This window comes from Capsicum annuum, chromosome 9, assembly GCF_002878395.1.
Source record: "Capsicum annuum cultivar UCD-10X-F1 chromosome 9, UCD10Xv1.1, whole genome shotgun sequence".
Taxonomy (NCBI): Eukaryota; Viridiplantae; Streptophyta; class Magnoliopsida; order Solanales; family Solanaceae; genus Capsicum; species Capsicum annuum.
In genome coordinates this window covers 14,761,070-14,772,816 of record NC_061119.1, presented here as the reverse complement: position 1 = coordinate 14,772,816, position 11,747 = coordinate 14,761,070, and the positions used below count along the sequence as shown (strand labels likewise).

The 11,747-nt window shown below is 34.6% G+C and overlaps 1 protein-coding gene across 1 annotated transcript; it reads left to right on the top strand.

Annotated features, from left to right (window-relative positions):
- The first annotated feature begins 6,183 nt into the window (after nt 1-6,183).
- On the top strand, nt 6,184-8,339 carry LOC107842206 (exocyst complex component EXO70H1). The gene has a single exon (XM_016685955.2). The coding sequence runs from the start codon at nt 6,298-6,300 to the stop codon at nt 8,200-8,202; it is 1,905 nt and encodes a 634-aa protein (XP_016541441.2). The 5' UTR covers nt 6,184-6,297; the 3' UTR covers nt 8,203-8,339.
- Nucleotides 8,340-11,747: the final 3,408 nt, after the last annotated feature.

The following is an 11,747-nucleotide window of genomic DNA, read 5'->3' as shown; positions in this document are numbered from 1 at the left end:
AAGTCACTCATTTCCTTACTTGGAAGGATTGTTGGTAGTTTGTTTTGTTTTTCTTTCTATTTTTGAATTATTTTAGGGTTTTAATTCGGAATATATCTTGTTTTGTTGCACTGTTGTCTTTATTCAAACCCTTTTATCTTCCCTTTTATTGAAATGTGGTGTCTGTTGTTGTTTTGTCTTGTTTTAAGTTATTTGTTTGTCTTCTTCATATAATACATTTTATGTTAGTTCAAGTGTTATGACATGTTTGTGGAATTTTTAGTTTGATCTTATAGTTCAGTTTAATCATGAAACATTGAATCCGAGAACTAAAGTAAAAAAAAGATATCTAAGAAAATAGATAGAGTGTTCAGGCATTTGGTGACCACGTTGAAGCTTTATTTCAAAATTAAGGCAATCATGTCGAGAATCATAAGAATAACTTAGTCATCAATTGAAAAACATATCTCAATTATGTCAAGTAGTAGACGCGTTATTCCTAAATCAAGAGAAACAGAAAGATAATCAGCTCCACGAAAGCATGGGTTATTCGATGTGAGTGATGTACAACAAAGATGGAGTGGTATGTTGGAGAAGAACAAAAGTAGTGGTACACATGCTCAGGTCATGTTAGTATTGTAAAAAATGTCATGCATCTCCCACTTTCATATTGCATGTTACGTACTGGCATTTTTAAGGATTTATATGATGAAGGCATTTAATTCTGCTATCCAAACATTGTGTCGTCCTTTGTTTATTCCATTTGAGCTAATTTAGTTCTATTTTCTTTCATACCTCTCTTTTGGAATCAAGATAGAGTCAGTAAAGTTCAAAGTATCGAGTAAAAAATAGAGTCCGAAAGGTTCAAAAAAAGAAAAAGAAGAGAAAAAGAGAAAAAATGTGTCAAAAAAAGAAAGAAAAGAGAAGAGTGTTAAGCAAAATAGAGTCAGAAAAGATTTCAAAGAGAAAAAAAAACCCAATAAAAAAAAGAAAAGAGAATTGAGAATCAAGCAAAAGAACAAGCTACCGGAACTACATTTGACTTGATTCTCCTCTCTTGGAGGTGAGATACGTAGGCATCCCTATCCTAGGTTCGGTCCAACCAAATGATCAATTTAGAGTTATCCGGTCAAAATAAACTGGGGCATGAGTTAATTTTTGTTATTTGAGTCGATGCCAGAAGTTGTAAATCTCACCCTACTTAAGGTGTCGTTTGAGCCTCATGCGATCCTTTGTTTCTAACCCTATCCAAAAGCCAAGTTGCAATCAAAGAAAGTTCAGATCAATCTTTAAGAATGTTAAGGCTATGCATGCAATGAATGTGATGATACATTTAGTTACTACTTGTCTTTTTTAGCATAAGGAACAGGAGAGAAACAAAAATGAGAAAGTCTTATTGGTGAAAACTCTCACGGGCACCATAAGGTGATGGTAAGGTGAGAGAAATAAAAATGAGAGTCTTATTGGTGAAAACTCTCACGGGCATCACAAGACGATGGTAAGCTAAGAGAAATGAAAATGAGAGTCTCATTGGTGAAAATCCTTACATACACTCAAATTGAGAGAAATAAAAATAAGGGAGTCTCATTACCTTAAGGCAATGATGAGCTGAGGAAAAGAAAATGAGAGAGGTTTGTTGGCAAAACCCTTCAAGGTGTCACTAACCGAATGAAGTCTATAAGTGGAATTGACCTAAGGAAGCAACTCAATTTTAGGGTCATTAACTCAACAACCATTGGTGAAAAGTTTGGATTAAAGATCAGACAACTTAATCCAAAATGCATGGCATAATCATTAGAATTGATTGTTATTTTTAGATAATTTTTCTTTTCTTTATTTTCAAAAAGGGACAAACAATGTCTTTTCTTTCTTTTTTATATTTCTATTTTTGTTCTTTTGAGTCTGTCATTCGAACAAAAAATCATTTTTTCTCATGTCTTTGAGTCAAATCCATGTCAAAACAAGTGAGAAAGGATTTCAAAACTTGCTATCAACTTCTTCAATTGCAGAAAGTAGGACAAAAAAGGACTGTACATGAAAGAAACATGATCGTGGGCCAAAACAGGACATGCAAAAAGTCTTGTCAACTGAAACGTTTAGGGGATTTATGGAAATACCAAGGTTCAAGGAATTTATTTGAAACATAGCAAATCTGAGATATGGTGTTTGTTTTAGAGTCATTCATAATAACTTGAGTTTGGATCATGGTGCAGAAAAACAGTGATGTGCCGTTAGTTGGAAGCAAGATTAATTATCACAAATGCAAGAGCAATCACCTCAAAAGCCAAAGTAGCAAGCCAACCACCATGTTAAAACTCATAAGTTTTTCTTTGTACGAAACAGGAACAGTTACTACCTTCAAATCAAAGGATTCAAAAAGTGAATATTCAGAGGTGCACTTTTTAATTTGAGTCGTTAATCCTAAAAGATGTACTTTTAGCAAGTGTCTTGCACTTATACTCTTAAGAGACGGACTGTTTGGTCTCAATCATTCCATTTTATTCTCAAAAGGTGCATTTGTTGATCAGAATCTTGATTCATTTTTGCATTGTGCATAATTGCAAGTAATTGTGATTGGATGTGCACCTACAAAAACTTTTGATGATAAATTGGGACAAAAAGGAAATTTAATTCCTATTATTTACTTCTATTCAGAACCCTCCTGGAAAATGGAAATTTAGTTTATGTTCAGGACCCTCTTGAAAAATAAAAATTTAGTTTATGTTCAGGACCCTCCTGGAAAATGGAAATTTAATTATGTTCATAACCCTCCTGCAAAATGGGAATTACTTTATGTTCAGGACCCTCCTAGAAAATGGAAACTTAGTTTATGTTCAGAACTCTCCTAGAAAATGAGAATTTACTTTATGTTCAGGACACTCCTGAAAAATGAGAATTTACTTTATGTTCAGAACCCTCCTGGAAAATGAGAATTTACTTATGTTCAGGACCCTCCTGAAAAATGGGACATTACTTTATGTTCAGGACCCTCCTGGAAAATGAGAAATTTATTTATGTTCAGGACCCTTTTTGAAAATGGGAATTTACTTTTGTTCAGGGCCCTTCCGAAAAAAGGTAATTTACTTTATGTTCAGGACCCTCTTGGAAAATGAGAATTTACTTTATGTTCAGGACCCTCCTGAAAAATGAGAATTTACTTATGTTCAGGACCCTCCTAGAAAATGGAAATATACTTATGTTCAAGATCCTTCTGGAAAATGATAATTTACTTATGTTCAGGACACACCCGGAAAATGAGAACTTACTTTATGTTCAGGACCATCATGAAAAATGGAAATTTACTTTATATTCAGGACCCTCCTGGCAAATAAGGCATTACTTTATGTTCAGGACCCTCCTGGAAAATGGGACATTACTTTCAGAAAAAACAAAATCTTTCTTTATCATAATCTATGTTTAGGATAATTTTTGTTCTAGTTTTGATTTTGATTTCAGGAACCTGCCTGGAGAACAGGGTGAAGAAATAGCAAGTCAGGATCCCACTTGGAGAACAAGGTGAAGAAATGAAAAACCAAGCAACAAGGTGAAAAATTGCAAGTCAGGAGCCCGCTTGAAGAATAGGGTGAAGAATTACAAATTCAGGTTCAAGTTCAGAGATACCACCTGCAGAAAAGGGCCAATTTTGAGTTCATCAACAACACCAAATTTTGTATGGAGAAAGAATCTATTTTCAAGTTCAATTCAAAGAAGATCAGATCTTTTGTCAATCTTGAAAGCATAAAAAATCTAAGACAAGAATCAAAAGATGTTGCATAGATAGGACTTTTGTAATTTTATTTATCTTTTAACTTGTAATTTTCATTTGGTATAATGACAGAGCCGCGGATCGAAACCTCGAAAGAACCTCACTTGACTCTCCAACTTGATATAGTTCATCTCCTTTTCAATCCTGGAACTACATGCAACCTGATCCCCACTTAATCTGAGATAGGTAGGACGCCCAAAGTTAAGATTCGATTACAACCCATCTTTCTTCACCATTCTTTTGAATAATGGTCGGTTAAAATTTTGTCTTGTTGTCTACTTCTTTGTCTGTAAACACATTGTGTTTACATCCAAAAAGGGCATAATGTAGACACATAATTTTGTCCGTCCCAAAAATTAATATTTACCCATTTACCTCTCCCTACCCTGCCCCTATCCCCACCTAATCCTACTCACTAAAGTGACACACCCACGTGCACCCTCCATTTTGGTCAATACAAATAAATAGAATTTTTTTCTCTACTCATTTTTTCACCATCTACAACACACACTACACAAATTAACAATACACATACACTCAATACTCACATACAAAAACAAACTTCACTGGAAAAAAGAGGAACCCACACACACACCATTTGGGTACACACTCACATTCATTCGAAAAAAATACACACCATATACACACATTCATATAACTAATCGAAAAATTTGCACACACTTTCTCACTCTCGTGCACATCACAAACACACACAATGAAGAAAACATGGAGAACAAATGAGGAAATTGTGAAGGCAAAAAAAGAGTGAAATCAACGCGGGTTACTGTTCTGGCGGTTAATGCACCGCCGAGTCCATCCAAAACGCCTTCCTGACCAATCGCGCAACCAACCCAGCCCTAAAATGATTTTTTTTTTGTTTTTTCAGCTAAATCCAATCGGAAACACGTAAGCCGACGAGCTCTATCTAAAAATTCAACCAACTCCAGCAAGTAGCGAAACCCGTTATCAAACGGTGCAAAAATTTCCAATTGGATCATTGGTCTTTTGGTTGTTCTATCTCGAATTACTGAGTTGGAGGGTTCGTGTTGAGTTAATTGAATCGAGGTCTTGAATTTGGTTCCAATTCATTGCCGGCATCGAACAATTGGGATTTGAAATAAAATTGAGGTCCATTCTTCATCTTATTCTCAATTAATCTTCATTACTTGATACTTTGTGTGGTAAATTTGTGGCGTGTGAATGTTGCTTCATGTGATTTGGTTACGTTTGGATTATGGATGGTGTTTGAGATTGATTGTTTGAATTGAATAATTGAATGATTTAAACTCAATTGGAAATAAATGGGAAAGATTGAAAAAGTTATACAAAGGTGACTTTTGGTTAGTTTGATTCATTGGTTGTCTAACTTGAAATAGACGTTAATCAAAGTCGATAGTATCACGATAGGCCGAAAAGGATAGGCAAATGGTAGGTTGGGTAGGCAAATTTAGGGATTATGGATTGGTGAATGTTAAAAATATGTATTGAATGGTTTTGTCTTGTCGCAGTTGGATCAATTGTACTATTTGGCTGGGGAATGCCCCGAGGTAGCTGTATTGTTTTATCCGGGGAATGCCTCAAGAAAGTTGTACTCAAAGATGGAGCGTGATCAAGGCCGGAGGCACCGGGCGGAGCGTAGTTTAGCATTAGTGTAGATTACCGTAGGTTTACATTCCAGTACCTTTTTCTTTGGGTCTGTAATAAATTGGACTGGATACTAATTTTGGTTTTGTGTTTATGTGTTTGTTGGTTTATACATTCATAGTTTCATGCTAGCCGATATTCTCCACGAAGCAATCGTGGTCGAACCACAGGATCGAGGCGTGCCTAACACTTTTCCCTCGGTCAACAGAATTTCTTAGTCGGAATCTCTGTTCGCAGGTTAGTTTTAAAGAGTCAAAACCATTTTGAATAAGGATTTCCAAAGGTGACTTGGCACACCAGATTTATGTCAAGTAGCGACTCTAAGTTTAAATGTAAATAATCCTTTTCGAAACAAATTCTACCTTTTGTCACTTAATAATAAAAACTCTTTACGAACTTAAAATTAATTTCTATTTGGTAAAAAACAGGATGGGACATCGATTTACAATCGTTTAAAGGGTAATAGATCGTCCATAAAATTAAAGTGTCTTTTTATAAATTTCGAACAAATTTAATGATAACTTTATATTTTTTCTTGAAAAGAAAATTAAATAGTTACGTATATGCAACAAAAGGAAACAACTGAGCAAATGTTAAAAAAAGAAAAAATGATGGCTGATAAGAAACCTGCTAAAAGTGATTAGGTAAGCTATTTCATTTGAACTTTGTGCTTACGCTCTCCATGACATCTAATTATTGACTTTTGTCTCACTACACTCAATTACTCCCAATAGTCCATTGCAATATGCACGCCTCACATTTTCTCTCTATATATACCCCTTCTTACCCCATTAAAATCCATCAAAATTCTTCCTTCTTCATCCAAAAATCATAATCCAAAATACTCAAAATTTTGATATTTCACTCTCTTATTTGGAATAAATAAGTTCGATACATATAATAACACGATGCCGAAAAAAGGAATGAGAACTCTTAATTGGTTTTCTCCTAAACATCCAACACATGGTATTACTTCTCCTCCATCTATTTCACAACTCTCTTCTCCTTCACGGCCAAGTTTTTCAGAAGTGGTGATCGATAGGACGATTGAGATGTCCGAGCCGATGATCAAGAAGTGGGACCCTGACACTACTATTGCTAAGGTGACTTCTCTCTTCTATGAGAACAGAAAAGAAGCCAAGGATTTCATTAAGGTTGTGAACAGTTTACACAAGGCGCTGCATTTTCACGCAACTGAGAATTCACGATCTGATAAGCTTGTTCGTGCTCAATCTCTGATGCAAATTGCGATGAAGAGACTTCAGAAGGAGTTTTACCAGATTCTATCAATAAATAGAGTGCATTTGGATCCTGAATCTATGTCTAATGTTTCTTCACGTACTTCGATAAGTACTCAATCGAGTACTTCTGAGTTTGATGTCGAGGATGATGATGATGATCGTGCTGAAATTGCTGGTGAATCTATTTCTGAAGTCGAGGATTTTTCTAATGTTATAATGGCGGATTTGAGATTGATAACTGAGTGTATGACCTCTACTGGCTATACGTTAGAGTGTTTGAAGATTTACAAAGATATACGTAAATCGATCATCGATGAAGCTATTTATAAACTCGGTGTTGAGAAATTGAGTTCTTCGCAAGTTCATAAAATGCATTGGGAAGTTATGGATATGAAGATCAAGGATTGGCTTAACGCGGTCCATGTAGCCATGAAAATATTGTTCAATGGAGAGAGGATTCTCTCTGATTACGTATTTGCGTCCAGTGATGCAATCAGAGAGTCAAGTTTTACTGAAATTTCAAAAGATGGAGCCATGACTCTGTTCAGTTTCCCAGAAATTGTAGCAAAAAACAGTAAGAAGTCACCGGAAAAAGTGTTCCGTCTACTTGATATGTACACTTCCATTGTCGAACACTGGGCTGACATTGAAGCTACATTTTCCTTTGATTCAGAATCCGTTATTCGATCTCAAGCATTGACATCACTCGTCAAGCTCGGCGAGTCTATAAGGACGGCATTGTCTGAGTTCGAAATTTCTCTATTGAAGCAATCATCAAAGACCATAATTGCTGGTGGGGGAATCCATTCTCTTGTTATTGACGCAATGAATTACATCATTCTACTTGCCGATTACAGCAACGTACTCTCAGATATCCTGGGAGAATCTCTTCCTCCGGCTAAAGGTTCATTGCCGGAATCATACTTTGGTATTGCTGATTTCGATGAGTCTCCGGCACCGGCGCTCTCACACCAATTTGCATGGTTGATTCTAATTCTTCTCTGTAAACTCGATTCCAAAGCGAAGCACTACAAGGACGTATCCTTAGCGTACCTCTTCTTAGCTAACAATCTCCGGTACATCGTCGTAAAAGTCCATTCATCGCATCTCAAGTATTTGTTAGGCAAAAATTGGATATCAAAGCAAGAGGGAAAAATAAAAAAGTTCGTGTTAAATTATGAACGGCTAGGATGGAGCCATGTCATTGAATCCCTCCCGCATGACCCGAACGCCTCAATGACTCCACAACAAGTGAAGGAGATTTTCAAGAGATTCAATTCGTCATTCGAGCAAGCTCACCACAAGCAATCTATGTGCGTCGTGCCAAATAGTAAGCTCCGAGATGATTTGAAAGTGTCAATAGCGAGGAAAATACTTCCTGTGTATAGAGAGTTTTACAATAAACATAAAGATGCAATAGTTAAAGACAGACATTCTAGTCATGTGATTATATTTTTTCCCGAGGATGTAGGACATCTCTTATCCAATTTATTTTTGGGACCAGTTGAATCGGGCAGTTCATCGTCAGTTGAGTCATCCCCATCACGTACAACACCATCACGATTGCGGTGAAGAAGAAACCATAGTTTTTTTTCTTTTTTGTTATCTCATGTTATTATGTATAATACATGAAATATGATTCATATTAAAAAGGTGTATAAATTGCACAAAGCTTTGATGTGTTTAAAATGGGTGATAAGAATATTTCATAAATTTTGTATTTATTATTTTGTAATTTATGCATACGGTGTCAACCAGCCCACTTAGTCAACCCGGCCTGGTCAACCCACGGGCTGTAGGGTACGGGAGAATCTAAAAAATAAATCCAAATTTGGGTGACTTTCAAATTTTAGCCCCAAATAAAAAGACTTTGTTAAAATAGTTTTTACTTATTAACTCATACTTTTTTGGATGAAAATACCCCTCCAACATATTTGCTTTTCTTTCTTCCAAAACAAAACACTCTTAACTTTCTTACAAAACAAAACATTATCGCTCTTTCTTTCAATCAAACAAATTCGCACGATCATTGCTCTTTCTTCCTATCAAACAAATTCGCAGTCGTAAGATATTTTCAGGTAAGAACTTCATCATCATAATTCTCTAATTCTTTGGGGGTGGTTGGGTGGATTTTGGCTCTGTGTAAACATCTAATTTGCTGTAAATTTAAGCTTATTGATGCATTGCGGTAAATTTTAGCTCGTTATATAATTGACATATTGATTTGATTTTTGGGGAGGTGAACGTAAACTGGAGTTGGTTTATGCTGTTGTTGTAGTAACATATTTTCAATTGAGGAATTGTGTTGAACAGGTTGTGGGGAGTTTGTTATTGTGGTTATAATTGTGTTTGAATAGTTGTGGGGGGTTGATCTAAAGGCTGTTAATATGGGAGTTAACGTTGATCGCAATATTTTTTGGGAAGGCCAAACGTATAAGATTAATATTAAGCATGTAGTGGATTGCTATATAATTGTGAAGGCTAGCTATGCCATTTAGGAAACAAAATTCCTTCACTTTGACTGGCTTTCCTCTTTCGTCAATCCATGAGGATTTCTTGAAGTAATCAATGAAAAGTTGTGCGATATCACCAGCTAGTAGTTGATTCCTCATAGAGGAGCTAATGTGGTAAACAACTGTATGGGACGATGGATTTTGATGGACAGCCATAGCTGCAATGACTGAGTTCACAACCATATAAGTTGGAATCTAGTCAAAATTGCAAGATGGTAATAAGGAATTAGTGTAAATACTTAGGAACTTAAAGTATAGGTAGATGAACTGATTAAGATTAGCTGATGCAAAGTTGTGTGTTTCCGGTATGACATAAGGTATACACTATATATACACATGACTAGTTCACATACCACATCTATTATTGATTCTCTGTGACCCATTACAACATACAACTTTCCTTTACCATAGCTAACAATGTAGGTGTCATAGTTCTGTGGCAAGGAAGAAACATATATTGGTTTACTAATGAAACATAAAATTCTTTAATTTTTATGTGTGCTTCATTATGCTCATGCAATTCAAATGAAAAGCTTCAGCAATTGGATTGATTTGCTCTTTGTTTATATGAAATACAACCAAGGAAACTGTTAGTTAAGAAGTTCATGTACATGTTTGAAATAGAGCTCATTTCATGATAATTGTACTTTCCTTAAATGGCTTATGGCAATGTAATAATAAAGCACATGATTTGTATGTTATAGCGTTATTGATATTATAACGGGAAAGGGGAGGCTCTACCTTTATCTTAAAAAGGAAAAATAGAAGGAAGAACTCTTTCTTTTTATTTCAACTAAAATTTTCATTATACTTGTTAAATACTACTGTGATTGTGAAGTGCTCCCTGATAGTCATACATAGTACTCTAAAATGAATCATGTTTGCTATCTGCTATCTGATCAACTACTACGTGTAATGTTACCTTCCAAGAAGAAAAGAAATAGAAATAAGAAGAGGCTTATCTTTTCTGCTTTATATGCTTTTGGTTCCTTCACAGTGCTTTTTCTTGGTATTGGATAGTATTCTTGTTATCCTTTTAGGGAAAAAATATTGGAAGTGGAAAATCATAGGCATTATTCATCTGCTATTTTAATTTCAATTGCATAAACTTACTTCCTTTTTTGCTTAAACAATTGGAAACCTTTAAAAGGCAGTTAATGCAATCTTTGAGTGATAATGACTCATCTGTAAGATTACATAATATTCATTTTTTGGTATATCTTTTGAGAATATCATTGAGAGGGTAACCAGAAATTACAAAAATAATTGGTTAATATCTCTAAAATTATAAACAAGAATGAACATTATTCCACTTGACTTTTAGGACAATGTAAAAACTAGAGACTCAATTCGTCTTTTAAAAAATTTTCTTTTTCTTTATCGACTATGGTGATTTATCTTTTTTTTTCTTTACCAATGGTAGCAAGCCAAAACTGTTGACTTTTGGCACTTATGATCAATCTATCCAAGCACTTATGATCAATCATATTTTGTCATGCATTTTAAGTTATGTCCCATGGGCAAGAGTTGACACTGCCTTAGTCTGTAATGATTTGATAGATGATCTATAAGTCTTGCCTTAGAGGCAAAACTTAGACAGTTATGCCACATGGGCAAGAGTTGGCATTGCTTTAGTCTGTAATGATTTGGTAGATAACCTATAACTCTTGTCCTAGAGGCAAGACTTAGACAGTTATGCCCATGGGCAATAGTTGACAATGCCTTACTCTTTAATAATTTTACTTGTTGAAGATATATATTCTAAATTAAACTATTATTAATCTTTTGTTTATACAAATGCTATACTGTTGAAATTGAAAACTTTTGTCCAAGAGCCAAAAAGTTATTCTTTAATTGCACTGCTTAGATTATTAACATATATGCAACTTTTGCCTCATGGGCAAGACTTAATTTAGAACAAGTACAAATGCTATACTGTTGAAATTAAAACCTTTTGCCGAAGAGGTAAAATGTTATTCTTTAATTGCACTGCTTAGATTATTAACATATATGCAACTCTTGCCTCGTGGGCAAGACTTAGTTTATACAAATGCTATACTGTTGAAATTGAAAACTTTTTTCTAAGAGGCAAAAGGTTATTCTTTAATTGTACTTCTTAGATTATTAACATATATACAACTCTTGCCTCATGGGCAAGATTTAATTTAGAACAGGTACAAATGCTATACTGTTGAAATTAAAAAAAATGCCCAAGAGGCAAAATGTTATTCTTTAATTGCACTACTTAGATTTTTAACATATACACAACTCTTGTCTTATGGGCAAGACTTGATTTAGAACAGGTACAAATGCTATACTGTTAAAATTGAAAACTTTTGCCCAAAAGGCAAAATGTTATTCTTTAATTAAACTTCTTAGATTATTAACATATATGCAACTCTTACCTCATGGGCAAGACTTAGTTTATACAAATATTATATTGTTAAAATTGAAAATTTTTGCTCAAGAGGCAAAAGGTTATTTTTTAATTGCACTGCTTAGATTATTAACATATATACAATTCTTGCCTCATGGGCAAGACTTAGTTTAGAAAATTATTGTAATGTGATTATAAACATCAAATACAAATTATTACTAATATTC

Bases quoted from the DNA above. Each gene is read 5' to 3' on its own strand.
- LOC107842206 (XM_016685955.2), top strand. From the start codon at position 6,298: ATGCCGAAAAAAGGAATGAGAACTCTTAATTGGTTTTCTCCTAAACAT.